At 42.7% G+C, this 20,725-nt stretch overlaps 1 protein-coding gene across 20 annotated transcripts in view; it reads left to right on the forward strand.

Moving 5' to 3' along the window:
- Positions 1-20,725, forward strand: part of DYNC1I1 (dynein cytoplasmic 1 intermediate chain 1) — a 379,244-nt gene that overhangs the window by 283,592 nt on the left and 74,927 nt on the right. For all 20 annotated transcript variants that reach the window (XM_055589767.1, XM_055589774.1, XM_055589771.1 and 17 more), the window contains 4 exons: positions 8,153-8,299; positions 12,672-12,785; positions 15,267-15,400; positions 19,902-20,046. In XM_055589767.1, coding sequence (XP_055445742.1) covers positions 8,153-8,299; positions 12,672-12,785; positions 15,267-15,400; positions 19,902-20,046 — 540 coding nt within the window. The remainder of the gene's footprint in view (positions 1-8,152; positions 8,300-12,671; positions 12,786-15,266; positions 15,401-19,901; positions 20,047-20,725) is intronic.

The raw sequence follows: 20,725 nt of genomic DNA on the forward strand, positions 1-20,725 counted from the left end.
AGGGATTTGAAGAAAAGTCATTGGAATATTGTTGTTGTTCAGTCACTCAGTCATGTCCAACTCCTTGCAACCCCATGGACTGCAGCACGTCAGGCTTCCTTATCCTTCACTGTCTCCCAGAGTTTACCCAGACTCATGTCCATCAAGTTGGTGATGCCATCCAACCATCTCATCCTCTGTTGCCCCCTTCTCCTCCTGCCCTCAATCTTTTCCAGCATCAGGGTCCTTTCCAATGAATCGGCTCTTCACATCAGGTGACCAAAGTATTGGAGCTTAAGCACCAGTCCTTCCAATGAATATTCAGGTTTGATTTCCGTTAGGATTGATTGGAATGAGTGGTTTCTAATCTCCCAGAAATCAGATTTTAGAATCTGCTGCTTTTCTTTCTTAAAAAAATGCAAACTGAGTCAGGAAGTAGCAAGCAAGCTAATTCAACTTTTGCTCCCGGACACCCCATTACTAATGGAGTGATGACTTTCAGTAGGTGGTTCCTTTTAGAGTTGAGAAGAATGACATGTGTGCTGTAGGAGAGCAACTTAGGCATAGGAAAAGAGAGCTCTGAAGGAAGAAAGACCCTTCCCCTTCATCTCAAAGTTAAATGCCCAACTCATGACTCACTTTCACACCTTCTCCATTATCAGATGCCCGGTGCTGCATGATTGCCTAGAAGAGGTGTTTTCGACAGCAATGATCTCCGATTACATTTGTTTCCATTAACAAGAGAAATATCTTTGAGGGTTTCTTAGGTACTTTCAGAAATATATACTAGCTCATGAGTAGCCAGAAACATCTGATCTGTCTGCCTCACAAGCCTCTGACAGCTAAGCATTTGCTTTTAGGCGAGTGAAATGTCAGCCGCCATTAAACAGCATATGGCAACAATATGGCCATTCCCTATCCGGGACCAGCTTCTCCCCAGAAGAGATGGTACTTGAAATAAGAGATGCTTTTCAATACAGGGCCCCTGTCCCTCCTGCCCAGGCACGATAGCTGGGGAGTGGGCAGAGTGCTACGCACGAAAGGACCCAGGCAGCCAGATCACACGTGAAGCCACGGGGCCCGCCGCCCAACCAGTGGTGACCAAAGGCTGTTTGCCCTGGGCATCTGGGTCTGTGGTTAAGGGGAAGTACCATCCTTAAGCTGGCCTGGATTAGCTCTGTGAAATAGAAAACAGCCCCCACAGCCACTTAGGGGTTGGGGCCGACTGGAATTGAATGCACTTGGTGTGCAGTGTGAGGAGGGAGATGTGGTGAATGAAGCCCCTACCCCACTCCTCTCTGGGGAGTTCCCTTGGCGAATAGGGTAAAATAGGCTGCTTTGTCTCGAAACAGAAGACGAGGGTGTGGAACCCTGCTGTAGTGGGTCAGCTCATGTGCAGGTAGCCATGTGGCCATACAAAGAGGGCTGCCTTTGCACCAGGTGGCCTGTGCAAGATTAGAAAATAAACGGGCTTCTCAGGAGCCTCCGGGTGACCACATCTGTGGAGGACACCAGAAATTGTCCATGTGATAGCCTGATCCTCAGAACATAGTCTTAAAATCTGGTTTTCTTTGTTTGGGGGAACTATGGCATGTAAATAGTCAAAATGAGATGCTCAACCTGTTGGAAATAGTGGTTCCTCGTGTAATGAAGTCTCTATGGTACTTGTATTGGAATATAGTCAGTCAGGCTTACCAGTTTTACATGAAGCTTTTAACATGTGCGCATGTGCGTGCTAAGTTGCTTCGGTTGTGTCCGACTCTTTGTGACCCCATGGACTGTAGCCTGCCAGGCTCCTCTGCCCATGGGGATTCTCCAGGCAAGAGTACTGGAGTGGGTTTCCATGCCGTCCGCCAGGGGATCTTTCTGACTCAGGGGTTGAACCCGCGACTCAATGTCTCCTGCATTGGCAAGCAGATTCTTTACCACTAGCTTTACCACTAACTTTACCACCTAGGAGCTTATATTTCTGGGACCCTGATTTGACCATTAAATTGGCCACATCAGTGAAATCACTAGCCTTGTAAAAATGAGAATTCAACTGTAGTGTTGGGAAAACTTTTATTAGGTGGTTAGCAATTGTCCCCAAATTGGCATCATCTTTATCATTATTTTTCCACTTATGTAAACTACGTGATTTGAATATTTAAAGGCTGAATGTTATTTCTTAAAATAATTCCAAGGCTGTAATATTTTAAAGAATAAAATGAAATAAGTAAAAACTTAGAAACTACAAAAATATCTATATAGATGCCAAGAATACCAAGGTTAGGGAAGCTTCTTGTTTCCAATGTGTTTGTCAAAATTGTAATAATCATATAGTGCTTTATTATGACACTGAATAAGTGAATGAATACAAATTTTAAATGCCTAGGAAAGTGATGAAATTTTTAAATTAGCATTAATGTTATTAATGTTTTTTGTAGACTATGTCTTCAGGAAATGTACTGTTAAAAATGAGAACAACAAAAAGCCACGTGTTTTAGTAGCGTCAATCACTTTTTCTGGAATGCTTTTTAACTCTTTACCCAGTAGATGTAACTGACAGGATGATATCATCCTTTGCTCTTTAAGCTGACAGTCAATAAGTTGCACGACAGCTGGCAGCAACGACGAGCTGTAAGAACAGCACAAGGTGGCAGGCATTTTTCTAAGACATTGTTTGGGGTTCAGTGCAGACTTTCCAAATTAGGAGAGGGGCTGTCTCTATCAGGGCTGTAACTGGGGGACTCTTTTCCCTCGTTCCTAAAGGAACCTAAACATTTGGATGAAAAATAAAAAATTCAGTCTATCAACCAGATGTTTGCTACCATTATGTCAAACATCAGGCTACTTTGAAACATCTCAAGAAATGAATGAATTCTAAACTTTACATCCAGATAATTGTGATCATACTGCCGTAGAGTTTCCATATGAATGTCAAACGTGGCACACCCTGGAGATCTCCTTTTAGCATTTATACATAATCTGTCGTGGGCCTCCCTGGTGGCTCGGGGGTAAAGAACCCGCCTTTAGGAGATGTGGGTTTGATCCCTGGGTCATCCTTTGCTTTTTATGCCGACAGTCAATAAATTTAGGAAGACCCTTGGAAAAGGAAATGACAGTCCACTCCAGTATTCTTGCCTGGGAAATCCAATGGACAGAGAGGAGCCTGGTGGACTACAGCCCATGGGGTCACAAAAGAGTTGGACACAACTGAGCAACTAAGCAACAACAACATAGTCTATAATGCATAGAATATTTTTCATAGTTAACACACTAAGCTTAAAAATTAAGTGAAATTGATTAATCACATAATTACTCTATCATTTCTAATCTTCCAAATAAAAAATGAAAAGTATGTCTACTCATTTTTCCTCATGGAGGTATTATATAGATTCAGTTCAGTTCAGTCGCTCAGTCGTGTCCAACTCTTTGTGACCCTGTGGACCACAGCACGCTAGGCCTCCCTGTCCATCACCAACTCCTGTAGTCTACTCAAGCTTGTGTCCATTGAGTTGGTGATGCCATCCAACCATCTCATCCTCTGTCATCCCCTTCTCCTCTTGCCCTCAATCTTTCCCAGCATCAGGGTCTTTTCAAATGAATCAGCTCTTCGCATTAGGTGGCCAAAGTATTGGAGTTTCAGCTTCAACCTCAGTCCTTCCAATGAACACCCAGGACTGATCTCCTTTAGGATGGACCAGTTGGATCTCCTTGCAGTCCAAGGGACTCTCAAGAGTCCTCTCCAAAACCACAGTTCAAAAGCATCAATTCTTCAGCGCTCAGCTTTCTTTATAGTCCAACTCTCACCTCCATACATGACCACTGGAAAAACCATAGCCTTGACTAGATGGACCTTTGTTGGCAAAGCAATGTCTCTGGTTTTTAATATGCTGTCTAGGTTGGTCATAACTTTCCTTCCAAGGAGTAAGCATATTTTAATTTCATGGCTGCAGTCACCATCTGATTTTGAAGCCGAAAAAAATAAAGTCTGCCACTGTTTCCACTGTTTGGCCATCTATTTGCCATGAAGTGATGGGACCAGATGCCCTGATCTTCGTTTTCTAAATGTTGAGCTTTAAGCCAACTTTTCACTCTCCTCTTTCACTTTCATCAAGAGGCTCTTTAGTTCTTCACTTGCTGCCATAAGGGTGGTGTCATCTGCATATCTGAGGTTATTTATGTTTCTCCAAGCAGTCTTGATTCCAGCTTGTGCTTCTTCCAGTCCAGCATTTCTCATGATGTACTCTGCATAGAAGTTAAATAAGCAGGGTGACAATATACAGCCTTGATGTACTCCTTTTCCTATTTGGAACCAGTCTGTTGTTCCATGTCCAGTTCTAACTGTTGCTTCCTGACCTGCATATAGGTTTCTCAAGAGGCAGGTCAGGTGGTCTGGTATTCCCATCTCTTGAAGAATTTTCCACAGTTTATTGTGATCCACACAGTCAAAGGCTTTGGCATAGTCAATAAAGCAGAAATAGATGTTTTTCTGGAACTCTCTTGCTTTTCTGATGATCCAGTGGATGTTGGCAGTTTGATCTCTGGTTCCTCTGCCTTTTCTAAAACCAGCTTGAACATGTGGAAGTTCATGGTTCACGTATTGCTGAAGCCTGGGTTGGAAAAATTTGAGCATTACTTTACTAGCGTGTGAGATGAGTGCAATTGTGTGGTAGTTTGAGTATTCTTTGGCATTGCCTTTCTTTGGGATTGGAATGAAAACTGATCTTTTCCAGTCCTGTGGCCACTGCTGAGTTTTCCAAATTTGCTGGCATATTGAGTGCAGCACTTTCACACCATCATCTTTTAGGATTTGGAATAGCTCAACTGGAATTCCACTAGCCTTGTTTGTAGTGATGCTTCCTAAGGCCCACTTGACTTCACATTCCAGGATATCTGGCTCTAGGTGAGTGATCACACCATTGTGATTTTCTGGGTCGTAAAGATCTTTTTTGTACAGTTTTTCTGTGTATTCTTGCCACCTCTTCTTAATATCTTCTGCTTCTGTTAGGTCCATATCATTTCTGTCCTTTAGTAAGCCAATCTTGTAAAAACTGGTTTACAGCAAAACAAAGTAGACTCTAATGGCAGAACTCTGATGCTCCAAGTTATTGTTGTTCTTTTTTTTTTTACGTTAATTTGACTTATTTTAAAAACTGAAGCATGATTGGTTTACAATGTTGTGTTAGTTTCTGGGGCATAGCAAGTGATTCAGTTATTCCTGAATATATGAGTGCATGATCAGCCATGTCTGACCCTTTGTGACCCCATGGGCTGTAGCCCACCAGGGTCTTCTGTCCATGGTATTCTCTAGGCAAGAAAACTGGAGTGGGTTGCCATTTCCCACCCCAGGGGATCTTCCCGACCCAGGGATTGAACCCGCATCTCTTCTGTCCCTGCCCTGGCAGGCAGATTCTTTACCACGGAGCCACCTGGGAAGCCCACATGTATATTTATTCCTTTCATATTCTTTTCCATTATGATTTATTACAGGATATTGAATATCGTTCCCTGGGCTATAGAGTAGGGCTTTGTTGTTTATTTTATATATAGTAGTTTGTATCTGCTAATGCCAAACTCCTTATTTATGTCTCCCTCCACCCCTTTCCCCTTTGGTAACCATAAGTTTGTTTTCTGTGTCTGTGAGTCTGTTTCTGCTTCATAAGAATTTGCCTTTTTATCAGATGTAAAGAGTATTCTGAATTGGAGATGGGTGGCTTTTGTGACATTTACAGCTTTTTTGAAATGTGATGCAGTTAGGACTTAGCACTGTGTATTGAATGAATGAATGAAGAGTGGAGACACTAATGAATGGAAAAGTAGGGCTTAGAGTTCTCATCTTGTGGGGTTGCATTCTGGTTGATCACCGACTATGTGTTTCTGTTTTGTAAAAATATCCTTACTGTTTATTTTTCCCTAGTTTAGTCTCTTAACAGACTGCAAGGTTTGGAGCAGTATTTGCTGGGATTTAAGTGAAACATGGAAGCAATCAAGTGGTTTAATTCTGGATTTTTCGAATTTAATGACATTCCTTTATCTGTATTGATTGGAGCTTTAGCAAATTCAATTGTTGATACCACCTGGATAATTTTAAGTCTATATGAAGTTTTAAACAAAATGTCTCCAACATAGCTCAAGCAACATAAGAATTTCATCAGTTGAAAACTAAGAATCATTTTGGTGGGATGTGTAAAACAAGAAGCTGACCAGCATTATTTTCTTTTTCTTTAATTCAGTACCATTATTGAGAGTTATTCTTGAACTTTATGAAAACCAGATTGGGGCACCAGCATGTTCTCCGTCGACCCGCGTTCAAGAAATTGGAACTGAAAATCATTCAAACTGGGAAAACGTGACATTGAAAAATAGTCTACATTCTTCTACTTCAGAGAATCTGAGACTCTTTCTAAGCCTTAGGCTGATAGTAGATCTGATATATTTTTTAATGGACAGTGAGTTTCCCAGTCAGAAAGAGGTCGTCATTTCTTTTTCAGTCATTTCTTCACTTTACTGGCTTATCTGGTACAACCACTGACCGTCTCTGTCTCTGTCTCGCTCTCTGGTTTTCTTTTTTTTTTTTTTTTTTTTGCGCAGAAAGCTGTGACTTCTCACTGTTGCCCACAGAAAACAATTCAAACAGTACCTGCCATTCAAGGTTCTCTCTTGCCTGACCCCTCGGCCACATTTCCCACTCCCCACATCTTCCATACAGGCTCCTTCTCACCCAAACCAGACTGGCTGTTCCCCGGCCTCGGTGGCGCCAGTCTTCTCCATTACCCCATCTCTCGGGGGTTGCTGTTGCTTTTCCTGTCTACTTGCTGAACATTCCATATTTACATCAAGAGTGATACATTCCCTTTCATGAGGTCTTTCTAACTCTCCCACCCCCTCCACTCCCCTCTTTTTTCCCCCACCCCTAGCTAAAGCAAGCCTTCCTCACCACTCCCATCAAACCCCCACACATGTTCGTATGATCTGTTCACGGCCCCTGTTGCCTTCAGGACTGCAGCTTGTGTATGCAAGTCGTGACCTGCATACGCATCTCAAACCCAAGGGACAGTGAGGACAAAAATCCACCTTCCTCTCCACTTGCCAAGGCACGTACCTGCCCACATGACCACATAGTGCAGAGAATCACCTTTATTTTTTAAACTCCATACAAAGGCATGGACTAACATGGAGACACCGGCAGCAGTATGTTCCTCACACACATGCTTTTTAATTCCCTTTCCTAGGGCACAGGTTTGTCAAGGGCAGCAATTCCCTTTGTATTCCCATCATGCTGGTACAGTGCCTTCCTTACACAGGATCATCCATTGAATTTAGTTGAAAGGATGAAATGTATTTATTAACAACAAGCCCTTGTGTGTGTAAGTACAACCGTGTAAAGCAAAACAGGAATCCTTATGGACTTCTCAGCAAATGTGGCACAGCCAAGTTGTCTGATTTTCAAATGTATTATGGCTCTGTCTGAGCTAAATAATTTCCTATAAAATGTAGTGCCCAGTAGTCTTTTGTGGCACTTTAGAAACCACATTCGTGATGCTCTGTCTGGCCATGGCAGAGTTAGATGAAAATCCATTTTTGGCTGTTTGTTAAAATAGGCAAAGAATAACATTAAGAATTGTCTGAAGTGGGCAGGATGAAGGTCAGGAGAATACCCATGGGAGTTGAGGGAATTTGGGGAGGAACCAGTTGGATCAGTCTGAGGTCAGTTCACTTCCTAGAAGTCTACATTAAGCCAAAAAAAAAGAAAAGAACCCCGTCTCAAAGTCCTCAAAGGCTTGCCAACACTGTACAGAGATGAGGACATGCCCCCAGAGTAAAGAACTGCTTTGTGAAGGCTTCAGTGGAGAATTAATATTAATTCTGATGTCATTGTATTGATAAATGGGAAATTTCCACAAACCGATACAGACCACAGAGCAGTGCTGTACGTGAGATGGGTCTGACGCCTATTTGATGACATGGCCAGGACTTCAGATTTCAAGCTTCAAGCAGTAAACATTGGTCGACCTCTCCTGGGAAAGTCTGTGTCCGTTACATGATGTTCTATTCACTCTGTGCTGAACAGTTGCTTTGTGATTTCCAGGAGGTTCTGAGTTACTGTGACTAGCGGTTTCCTCTTCAGGATAAAACAAGCCTCCTGAGACCCTTTCACAGCATATCTTTCTCCACTTTCCCTCCACAGTCCTCCGTGATGTCTGTCTGCTTTGCTCGTTTTCACCCCAACTTGGTGGTTGGGGGGACTTACTCAGGCCAGATCGTCCTGTGGGATAATCGCAGTCATCGGAGGACGCCTGTCCAGCGGACGCCCTTGTCTGCAGCTGCACACACGGTACGTCCAGTTCTCATCACATCCCAATCAGCCATCTGAGCCCTGAAAGAGGGCCTAACTGACAGAGGTACTTCTGTGGTTAGTGACTCCAACCTGGAAGTATCTGATTTATAGTGATCACATCCTGACGAAAGGAAAGCCGAGTGGACAGTAGATGGAGGAAGCCCTGGGTTTAGAGGCATCTCTTAGTAATCTACAAGTTTGAACACACAGTGGAGAGGAGATGGCACCCCACTCCAGTATTCCTGCCTGGAGAATCCCATGGACAGAGGAGCCTGATGGGCTATAGTCCATGGGGTCGCCAAGAGTCGGACACGACTGAGCGACTAACTTTCACTTTTTTAACACACAGAAAGGATCTCTTTTGGGGTCCCCAAAGCAACCAGGGAGGATAGCTTAAAACTAAAAAAGGACAGAGAAAGGAAGAGGCCTCTGTGGAACTGTTTTTCCAAAGAAACTCTTCACGTGTATATTACAACGTGGAAACCCTTATTTTCTTTTTTTAAAAAGTTATTTACTTTTAACTGAAGGAAAACTGCTTCACAGTGTGGTGTTGGTTTCTGCCGTACATCAGCATGCATCGGCCACAGGTATACATCTGTTCCCTGCCTCTTGAACCTCCCTCCCTCCTCCCACCCCATCCCACCCCTCTAGGTTGTCACAGAGTCCTGGTTCGAGCTCCCCGAGTCATACAGCAGATTCCCACGATCTGTGTTTCACTGGTAGTGTATATGTTTCCATCCTACTCTCTCCATATTTTCAAACAGACCATGAAGAGCAAGCATTTTCTCTTTAGAGATGGCATATGGGCTTTGGCCAACAGGCTGTTTCCATTTGTGATTCAGGGAGTGCTATGGCTTTAAATTCTGGAATGCATGGTATAAGTCTCAACAGTAACGTCTACAGTGACAATATAATCCATAGGGTTAAAAGTCAACATCTCAAAACCATTACCCATAATTTAGCAGAAGAGGTTCAGTGTAGTGTTCGTAAGACAACTACTCTTGTCATTTCCTTTAAGAGAATGACAGGTGTGTTTAGCAATTGTCAGGAGGAATGAGAAGACAGGCATGTCTCCATCAATCTCTTCTACCATGACATTCAGGGGAACTGATGTCCTTTCTCCAAAATGTCCAAATTATGCCCACGGATACAGCTCTACTGTTGTTTCAATTTCCTTAATGTGGTTGCCTCATTTGTTTCATCTGCTGGCCTTAAAACCATCTAGCTTTGAAAAAGGACTGCCAGTTGCTTTAGCTGAGACCACGAAGAGGAACATTCTCCCTCTCTCGCAAGATCGATGATGGGAAATGACAAATACCGAGTCAGCCTTAATTCTGATTGACTCGGACCTAAGACACACGCAGGTGAAACTAGTTCTCGGGAATCTTAGAAAATTGCTCTTGCCTACCCCACTTGTTCAAACTAATAACAGAAAATTGTGACGCAGGAGGAGACAGGCCTGATGCAGGTGTTTGCTCAAGAAGCATGAAGCCACGTCTTGGCTCTGTGTGCCTATCTGGTGTGTGTGTGAGCAGACCTTCTGAAATTTCAAGAAGTCATAAATCCAACTATTAGAACATTCAGCATGAAGCTTTTGGGGAGAATCCAAATGCAGGGCTCTTGCAAAGTATTCATCTGTCTTTTTCAAGCAACTTAACGATGTGATCATCACAACAAAAATGCTATTATCAAACACTGACACTATCTCTGTTATCACGCAGTTACTTCTGTTAGAAAAGAACAACTCTTTTCTCTTTTGCTGTGTTCTGCTGAATCCATGGCTCAAAGGGCTCGGTTAATTTTGTGACTGTCTTTCAACCTCCACTAATGCCTGGCAGATTGGTACCAGGATCAAAAGTGGTTAAGGAAAAAGAGACCCACCACAGATTACGAACTAATTTCCTTTCACACCCACCACACATATGCATTTGGGACAACAGGAAATCCTAATTAAAGCAAAAGCCTTCTGCCACACAGCAAGTTTATTCCTAAAATAAATAAAAACAATCTGGCCCCTGTACTGGAAAAATGAACTGCGCTGGTGCTTTTTTCTTTCCACTGAGTACAGTGATGCGTGTGTGTGTGTGTGTGTGTGTGTCTGTCTGTCTGTGTATAAGTAGGCATGCCCATGTGCCTGCTTCTGTTCTGGTTTTTTTGCATCTCTCTCTTTTCTTTTAAGCTGAGCTTTATTACTCTTGAAAGCACAGGCCAGTAGTAGTGATTAAAGCCAGGGAGGGGTTCCCACACACATTCCTTCTCGGCGCATTTGCTCTATACCTCCTTCTGGAAGCTTTCTTTTCATACTACACCCACCCTGAGGGGTCCTGACCCCTTAGGGTTTCTGGTGATTTGTGCTGATGCTCCATAGTTAAAAGAAACCCCCGCTGGACTCTTCCTGAAAAACACTAGGTGGATCGGGGGCTTGTAACGATGTTTGGAGCTCGCTTTCTCATTCTCACTATTACCGTCTGCCATTTTCAAGTGAGAATCTGTCTCATCCATTCTTTCATCTGTTTGCACGTAGAGCTCAGGATGCCACATGACTCACCCTTGAGTTTCATATACCAGAGACTTGGGAGGAAGCATTGTCCACAACCAATCAGTCCTCTCGATAGTCAGAGACCTGATCAGGAGAACATTTCACTTCACATCTCTGCTGTGCTTTCCACTGTTCAGACCCACTGAGGCCGATTCATTCGAAGGTTTATGTAGGAAGACGGTGTGAAAAACACATAGGGACTTGGCTGACTCTCTATCCAGCATGGGTAAATGCGGTGATGCAGTTTCCGAAAAAGCAAGTGTAAATCTTAGTAGACATTTATGCAGGCATATTTCTTTGATCACATGAGGAGTGACAGTTCAGTGCTCCCATATTTCTATATCCTGTGAGTCAGAGTATAGGTAGACAGCTGTGTTTCACTCTCAGAACTTCACTGGCGGGAGAGAGTGACCAGGATGGGGAAGGTATTGAAAACCAGATACTCAGACCAGTTGAAGGAACTGGTGATGATTAGTCTGAGAAAGACAAGACTGGGGTGGGGGGAAGGGGATAATACAAGAACAATCCCTTATTATTTTGGACTTGATGAATATGACGTCAGAAGGTGCTTCACTAAAGATACCTCCTTGAGCTTTCTTTAATCCCATTGGTAGAAGGCAGGATCGCCCAAGAATTAGTGCTAAAATTGGCTAAGAAAGGTGTTTCAGCCGAGTTTGGACCACGTCTTGGGAGAGGAAGATGAATAGCTGCCCTTGATGGTTATTACAGTTCCTTCTGACCAGGAGCTTATATGATAATAATAGTTGGGGAACCATCCTTTATATGATATCAACTTTCCAATATTAGAGATTGTTTCATCGTTTTTTTGGCTAGGTCTTATGGACAGTAACTCATCAAGAGAAAGACTCAGCTGTTTGCACAGAGAAGCATCAGCTAAGTTGTGGTTTGGCCACTGAAGGCTAAGCTGCCTGAAATCTAACCCAAATTACTGCTAGGTTCTGCTTATGCTAACCTTCCATTTAGTATTTAATATGCAGCTGCAAATGATTTGAGCTTACCATTTAGGGCTCTACCGAGTGCAATAACCTTCTTGAGTTATGACAAAAGGTTAGAGCATCTTGCTTATGATTCCTGGGATGTTTAAGTGACCTTTCTCAAGGCCCTGGCCAAACGTAAGCCTCCATCCTACCCTAGCAATATTTTGGAAAAAAAAAAAACAACAAACTATCATTATCCTAACCTAGATGTTGTAGCAAAAAAAGAACCTAATTTTATCTCACTAGGTTCCTTGTGCCAATAATTTCCACCACCAGTATCTCTCCTTCAAATCGAAAGAGGCATCAGCCTCTTTTTGATGAATTTAACCAGATATTTTGATGAATATTAACCACTTTTTATAAAGAATGTTAACAAATGTTTGGCGCTGTGGCTGTGATGCACTAAACTTGAGATTTAGTAACACTCCTTCCAAAAGTCAATCATTCTTCCCTTCTGAGGACTGTCCGTTTCCATCCCTCTTGGTGAGCTTAAAAGCCAAACTCCATGCTGGAGCCTTATTTAAGTCACACACATTCACCTGTGTTCTTTCGTCCCACCAGTCCTCATTGGCTCCCGCTTGCTTCAGTTCCCTTCCACTGCCTCTGACCGAGCAAGGTGAAGCTTTCTGAGTATTTCCACTACTCCGTGGTGCTGCCAGAGCTTTGAAAAAGAAATCGGGTTCCAATCAGAAGTGGCCAGTGACCTGAGGCTTCCATTATTGTAGGATTATGTCACTCTTTAATCCTTGTTTCAGAGTAATGTGTCTGACACTCAGATGTAAGCATTTCCTCTTGGACCAGCATCTGATCCTCCACGTTTATGTTTCTGCAGCATCCCGTGTACTGTGTAAATGTTGTTGGGACCCAAAACGCTCATAACCTCATCACCGTCTCCACCGATGGCAAAATGTGTTCTTGGAGCCTGGACATGCTCTCCACTCCGCAGGTGGGTTTGTTTTCCCCTACACAGAAGAGCCTCCTGGTTAAAAGAGATACCTGCCTAATGGAATGGAGTTCCTAAAAGCCAAACCCTCACATCCTATAGGAGCTCAAATCAGTGGGTACACTTGAAAGAGTGGGGCCTGTTTTCGGCAGCCTTCTCTGGAAGCCAAAACCCATTTCCTTTACCGCACATCATGTAATTACTGTAATACGTTAATCCTTAGGTCAGTTTCAAGTGAAAATGAAATAATCCATTTCAAAGCATAGTAATTATGGAAGTTGGCTGCGGTAGGAATCCTGCTTTACCCTACAGCATTGTTAAACAAATGCAGAGCAATCCCCGATGGGTGCTTGCCTTGGAGAAAAAGGTATCCCAGCAAAACAGAAATCCAAGCCCTTGCTCACTTCTGTAGCCTAGACAACCGCCTCGTGTGTTTGAAGAATTTGTCTAGCCATCTGTTTTCTTCTCTGGAATGTTTGTTAGGATGGCTCCTGCCATTCCTTGCTCAACAAGCGAGAAGCTGAAAATGAAAAGTTTCAAGGTCTCCAAACTGCTCCTGATGACAGTAATGGGAGCCAAACGAAGGAGCAGAAGTGGAAGAGACCATGGGGGGAGACAACTAAACACAACTTTCAGAACATACGTGTGTACACACACACAGAAGACAACACACATACACGCAAACACACAAATAGCCGCGTCTTTCCACTTTTCTTTGTAGGGGAATTAAGTACTTCGCTGTCCACCAGGTAAAAACAGAGCAGAGTTTCCTGTTGTAGCCGTTGACAATGTGCGGAAACGTCAAGAAAGTTGTATAAGATAACTAGGAGATAATTCTCAATTTTAATCTTCCTTTCCCCTTTCCTGAACTAACAATGCTAGAATGTCTCCATCAGAAGTTTAGAAGATACTGGAAATTTCAGGAGACGTAAGGAAATGTGGAAACCAAGAAGAACCTCCCAAAAGTCACCACAAAATAGAGATATAGAGAATAGTAAACCGAAGTTCTTTTTATCATTTTAGTGTCGGGGGAAGAGCTCATAAGTTCCTTACCGTTTAAGTTCCTCTGCTTTTGCTGATCTTTAACATTTATACAAGTTTGGGGAGTTGTGTGTGGGTATTTTACAGCTTTGTCTTAAATTTCTCAGCAATATGTTGTTTTCTTTGAAAAGCCCTGGAGATTACAAACAGATACGAGTAAACCCTCTAATTAGGAATTTTTAATTGCCCATTTTGATGATTAAATGTGTGTGTGTGTGTGTGTGTGTGCGCGCGCGCTTAGGTTACAGCCCCTCGCAGGGGGAGCTGCGGGGTCATTTTCATTAGTTTTAGGGGGCCCGCAGACGCCTGTCTCTGGCCAGAGGTGGAAGCATTTCGGTGGTATGGCTGTGGATGGCAGGCAGACGGGGGAGCAGAAGACATTTGCCCTGCTCCCTCTCTGTCCCAAGTGGGTGCCCACGAGGCTGTGCCCTCCCTCTGCTACTTTTGGCAATGGCACGGTCTGTGTTACTACCGTCACAGCATCCGCTCACTCAGGCACTCCCCGCGTCTGGGTCTCGCAGACTGCGAGCCTGTCAAGTGACCACGTGGTCTGCGTGTTCCAGACTGCTAGCATGTGCTTCCGATTTGTAGACCCCATGGCTGCGATGCCTCGGTTTATTTGTTTGCATAAAAGAGACTAAACTTCCAAATATAATGACATGGTCCCTCAGAATTTTTTTTTTTTTAATTACTTTAGGTGTACCAAGCAGGCTTTTGGATCTAAATAACCAGAAATATTCAAGAATGTTAGTTCCACCTAACTACTCTGCACTGTCCTTAAACTCAATTCAGCAGAATGTCTTTTACAATACACTGGAATTCCCGATTCTGAAAATCATTATAGATAAAATAAAGACCCTCATTACTATTTTAAAGACCAACTTAAACATTGTTTTTTTGCAGACTTAACAGCCTACACACCCAATGTCTGCCCTTCATGAATTCGAGTCCCTATTGAAATCTGGTTCTTATGACCTGAGTGACAACTCTCTGGTTTTAGCCCACGGAGGACACACACTCCTGCTTTGACAAATGTGCTCCGTACATCTGATATTAATACATGCGTATTCTCATGAACAATTGATTTTGGAAATGTTTGTAAATACAAGGGTATTGTGTGTTTTATTAAAGCCTGGGGCTGACAAGTGTAACCATTACAGTATTATCTTTAGTTTCTGCACCATTAGTTTCAAAATTCTCACCTGTCATCTCTGCCTGACTTCAGAAGCAACAGCACACGCTGATGAAATCCAGCCGTTGAAACCAGAGATACACAGAAGCTTGAATGTCAGGGGCAGTAAAGCGTGGTTTCTGGCACAGCCGGGGTCTTTTGTAACGCTGTGTGAAAAGCAAGCAGACGATTTAGTCGAGTGATTTTTCCGTGCTATCTTTGGCATGGCAAGGAGTTGACAGAGGAAATGTAACCACGCCGTGTTTTGGTAGGAGAGCATGGAGCTGGTGTACAATAAGTCCAAGCCTGTGGCCGTTACTGGAATGGCTTTCCCCACGGGAGACGTCAATAACTTCGTGGTTGGCAGCGAGGAGGGTACAGTCTACACGGCCTGTCGTCATGGAAGGTGAGTTTCTGTTTTCTTACCCATGACGTGTTCTTCATTTCCGAAAGTCTGTTATCGCTTGCTGGATTGTAACACCTTGCATTATGAGAAAGGCATTTCTGCAGAAATGCAAATCACAGTCTCATGTCTTCACTGTTTTATAGCATCCGTCTGCTCTGGTCATTAGCCATTTGTAAGCCTTTGATGGTTCACATTGCCTGGAGGAAAAAAGCCCAAACTTTTTAGCATATCAGAGAAGATTCTTGACTGCCCTGGCCTGTCCTTCCCCAGCTTCAGCCTTCAGGCTCCCCCACGCACCCATCCCCACATTGCTGATCCCAGTACGTATCTGTGAGTGAGTTTGTACATCCAGTTTCTCCTGCTGCATCTGGTATTTCTCTCTTCTTGGCCTGATTAATCTCCCCCGCCCTTATCCTTCAAGAGCCAGCACCAAGGTCTTTCCATGAGCCTCTCCTGACTTCCTTGGGTGAAGGAAATCATTTCCTCCTTTATGTTTCCATAGCATTTTCATCCTCTTTACTCATTCGTTCATTTAAGGGAGATTGCCTGAGAACCTACCATACGTCAGGCACCATCACTTTATAAGGAATGCGGTAAGGAACAAAACAGACCTGGAGTTTATATTCTGAGGGTGACTGACAGTAAACTAATAAGCAAATATGTGATTTGAGAAGATGAGTACTTGGAGAAAATTAAAGTAGAATCAATGGGATAGGAGTACAAGCTGTCAGATGGGCTTTTTTTTTTTTTTTTTTTTTTACCTATTTTTATATCACTTCTGTATTAGCATTCATCACATTTTTTACTGTTCAGCCATCTGCCCTTTTTTTTTCCCCCTGAACTATTTCCATCTCATTATTGATTTCCTGCTTGGTGCTGGGAACATAGTAAGTGAGGAGTTAAAAATCTATATAAGGAAAAAAGAATGAAAATAACTGCATAATATAGAGAGGTGCCTTAGGGGCCCTTCCTCCCAATCAGAAGCCAAAATAGTATGAGATACACGAGGTGGAATGAAGATTCAGAATGAAGATAGGTGATACAAACTCTATCTTGATTGAGAGACTGGCAAATGCTCCTAGGAAAATCTCAGGAAAGAAGTGGAATCCGGTAATTTAGCTAGATTATAAAATTACACACAAGATTTAACGAATGGACTCATATTTTGAAAGTTTCACTGTGTTCACCTTGGTGCGTTATTTCCCTTTCACTTTAGAAGTTCTAATTCAATTGATTTTGCATCTCTTGCACTCAACACAGGCTATTTGGATTGCATGAGGAACCAGGAATTGTTCCAAGTCCTTACTCTAATGTGTTTGTGATTCATTGAAGAACCAGGCATCCATGGCCCAGGTGTATGACTCTCCCATTCACACAATACAAATTATGAAGTTCCTACTTTGCTGCCCACAGAAACCAGTATTTTCCCTCCTCACGTGAATAAAAGATGACTAGGAAGATGTTATATGACTAGAAGATGTTATAATTCCATGCCCAGCAGTCTTACTTCATAGTGTTGTTCTCTCAGTCGTGTCTGACTCTTTGTGCCCCCATGGACTGTAGCCTGCCATGCTCCTCTGTCCGTGGAATTCTCCAGGTAAGAATACTGGAGTGGATAACCATGTCCTCCTCCAGGGGATCTTCCCGACCCAGAGATAGAACCCAGGTATCCTATATTGCAGGTAGACTCTTTACCTAGTCTGAGCCACCAAGGAAGCCCTCTCCTCCTTCATTAGTACCTTCCTTATAACTATGCATCAAAGTTTTCCAAAAGCAGAAAAAGATCTGATAAAGTTGTTCATTCTTGGAAATGTTCACTGTACAACTACTCAGCAAAAGGCATTGCTAGACGTTACTGGGCACGCAGACATCATTTAAGCCTGTTCCTGTCTTCAAGAAACTGATGATGGTGGGAAAGGTAAACACAGAAACATCTGCACGACAGGTGGAATGTTGTGAATGGAAGGAGAGGAGCACAGAATGCACAGTGGACCAAACAAAGGTTCACAGGTTTATCTACGTATTTATTAGAACCGACAGGACACAGGTTCAGTTCCCTTAACCCAGGGCCTTAGTTATCTGTGAGGGCTCCAGAACATGTTCATTGATAACTTTTCAGATTTTTTTTTTTTTTGAAAATTCTCTAATGTGAGTAACCATTTTCATGATGAATGTTTTTGCTCTGTGGCTCTTTTCCTTTTCGAGCACAATCCGAAGATGCACTGTTCAAAAGAAGGGGACCTAAGGGGCTTTCCAGGTGGCACTAGTGGTAAAGAACCTGCCTGCCAATGACAAAAGAGATGTAGGTTCGATCCCTGGGTTGGGAAGATCCCCTGGAGAAGGGAATGGCAGCCTTCTCTAGTAGTCTTGCCTGGAGAATCCCATGGACAGGGGAGCCTGGCGGGCTATAGTCCATAGGGTCTCAAAGAATCAGACACGACTGAAGCGACTTAGCATGCACGCAAGGTACAAACCACGTCATTTTACAACAAGCTTGATTTTGCTTTTTATATTGGTCCATCCATCTGAAATATAAAACACAGATCTTAGTAAAGTTATAAAGTTACAGGCATTTGGCTTCATAGTAATCTTAAGTGGGTCATATAGGGCTACAGAGGAGAGGTGTGAAATTTCTATTTTTCACCTAACATGGAAAAGGTGCAAATCCACTTCCATAAATCAAATAAGGTCCTCATTTTGCACCCTATAAACCCTTTCAGGATGCTGTTACGGGCAAGCGGAACCTCACCTGGGGCCACTTCAAAGATCAGTTCCTCGAGTTCTCTAGAACGAATGTCAATGATCACATGTAGAACTGCTGTTGGCAGTTTTACCAGGCGTAATTTTTGAGTGCTTGTTACACTACAGCATTTGGCTAGTGATTTCAAATTTTGCTCAACACACTGACATTAACTGGTGCCCCAGAAGCTCACATGCTTTGATCACTTAATTCATTTTCACTCTTTGTGATGTAATATTTAGAAGCCACAACCCCTCTGTATTTGTCATATTTATAACCTTGTGTATACTTATTTTGTATAACCAAAATACAGCATTTTGATTTATTTTCTAATTGGGTGTTATTGCATGCAGGCTGTTGTATAAAAATGGATGATGGAAACAATCCCAGCTTAGTTAAAGAAATGACATATATCTGTGGATAACTTTCAAACTGTGTATCACCATTTCTTAAATGTGCTTCTCTTGGGGAGAAAGGCAGCAGTTTGTCTCTTCCTTTGTTTTGTTCAACAAGTGTTTATTGAACACTTACTACACTATGCAACAAGAAAAACAAGGCACCAGCCCTTACGGAGTTTACACTTAGTGGATTTGTAAATTACTCTCCTCCTTTCAGTGAAAACATAAGTTCCTCTGTATTACATTTAAGTTATTTTGCCTATGATTTTTGTGACAACAATGGTTTCCACAAAGTTTTACATTTTCAGGAGTATCAACCTAATTTAAGAAACTTTCTTGAGGGACATCCCTGGAGGTCCAGTGGTTAAGGCTTTGTCTTCCAATGCAAGGGATGTGGGTTTGATCCCCGGTGGGGGAGCTAGGTTCTCAAATGCCTGGTGACCAAAAAACCAAAACAGAAAAAAACAGAAGCAATGTTGTAACCAATTCAATAAACACTTTAAAAATGGCCCACATCAAAAATAAGAATAATAATAATAATAAACTTTAAAGAAAAAGCAGTTTCTTGAAAGGATAAATACATGTACTCAAGGATATGTAAAGTTTTATAGCCAAAGTGAAAGTGAAGTTGCTCAGTCATGTCCGACTCTTTGTGACCCCGTGGGCTGTAGCCTACCAGGCTCCTCCGTCCATGGAATTTTCCAAGCAAGAGTACTGGAGTGAGTTGCCATTTCTTTTTCCAGGGGATCTTCCCGACCCAGGGATCGAACCCAGGTCTTAAGTCTTCTCTAAAAGGAGTTAAAATGGAAGTTGTGCCAAATGTCATCACAAGAATAGAATCATCTTATTATAACTATGAAAGCTCTGGGAGCTGAGTATATAGTTGTCCCCTGGTGTCTGAATCCATGGGGAATTGGTTCCAGGAGCCCTTGCAAGTACCAAAATCTAAGGATGTTCAAGTCCCATCTAAAAATGGCACGGCATAGCTGCCCCTCCGTATCACAGGTATCAGGGGATGTGGATGGTTGACTGTGTGTGTGTTCCATCAAAGTATCAACAGCGTCATCAGCAGTGATGGGCTTTGAAATACTCCTGAAAAAGGATTAAGTGATAAAAGTCAGTGTTTAATTCTGAAGATTAAAAAGATGTTATTGCTCCGTGTTGTTTTAAATCACTGAGAGCAGGATAGCATTTATTTCTCTCAACATAACTGTGACAGTGAGTTTCATATCTGGTGGTTTATGCCTGTGTTAAATAATGGAGAAGTGATCATGCAGAGACAAACCTTTTTTTTTTTTCCTTAAAAGCAGTCACCGATTTGTGAAGGTCACTGAAACTCTTGTCTTGTGTGGTCTTCACGCAGCAAAGCCGGCATAGGGGAAGTCTTCGAAGGCCACCAAGGGCCGGTGACAGGAATTAACTGCCACATGGCAGTGGGCCCAATCGACTTCTCACACCTGTTTGTCACATCGTCATTTGACTGGACCGTCAAACTGTGGACTACAAAGGTGAGCACACCTTGATTTACTCTCCCAGGCCACACCTAGGCAAGAGGACAGCATTGTCCCCTGCAAGGAATTGTGGGGAGTCTGAAGTCTCTTCTGGGAGACCTGACATTGGGAATTCATACAACTTTCTGGTGAACCTGACCTGCGTGCGAGCTAGTTAAGGCTCACTTTCTCAGTCCATTTAATTTAGTTTAACATATATAAGTAATATATGTTACTGGAGAATACTCTCATTGTAAAAATTCAGACAATGCAAATAATGATAAAACAAGTCCTTCTTCACCAACACTAAACCTTCCCATGGCATCCCCTTCATTGACTTTGATCCTAACCTTTTCCCCAGAGGTGTACCCCCTGTTATCACTTCAGTTTTGAGTATCCAGAGCTTTGCAGTGGTTATCTACATCTGTATCTATGGAAATACAGGACTTGAGACGGGTTTCTTGGTTTTGGAGGTTCGGGTTTTGGGATCTTTTTGAGTTTTGATGGTTTTTAAATGAGTAAATGGCACTGTCTTATTTGTACTTTTAAAAAATATTTATTTATTTATGACTGCATTGGTCTTTCTTGCTTTGCATGGGCTTTCTCTAATTGCTGTGAGTGGGGGCTACTCTTCATTGCGGTACATGGGCTTCTCATTTCGGTGTCTTCTCTCGTTGCAGAGCACAGTCTAGACACG

This window comes from Bubalus kerabau, chromosome 8, assembly GCF_029407905.1.
Source record: "Bubalus kerabau isolate K-KA32 ecotype Philippines breed swamp buffalo chromosome 8, PCC_UOA_SB_1v2, whole genome shotgun sequence".
Taxonomy (NCBI): Eukaryota; Metazoa; Chordata; class Mammalia; order Artiodactyla; family Bovidae; genus Bubalus; species Bubalus kerabau.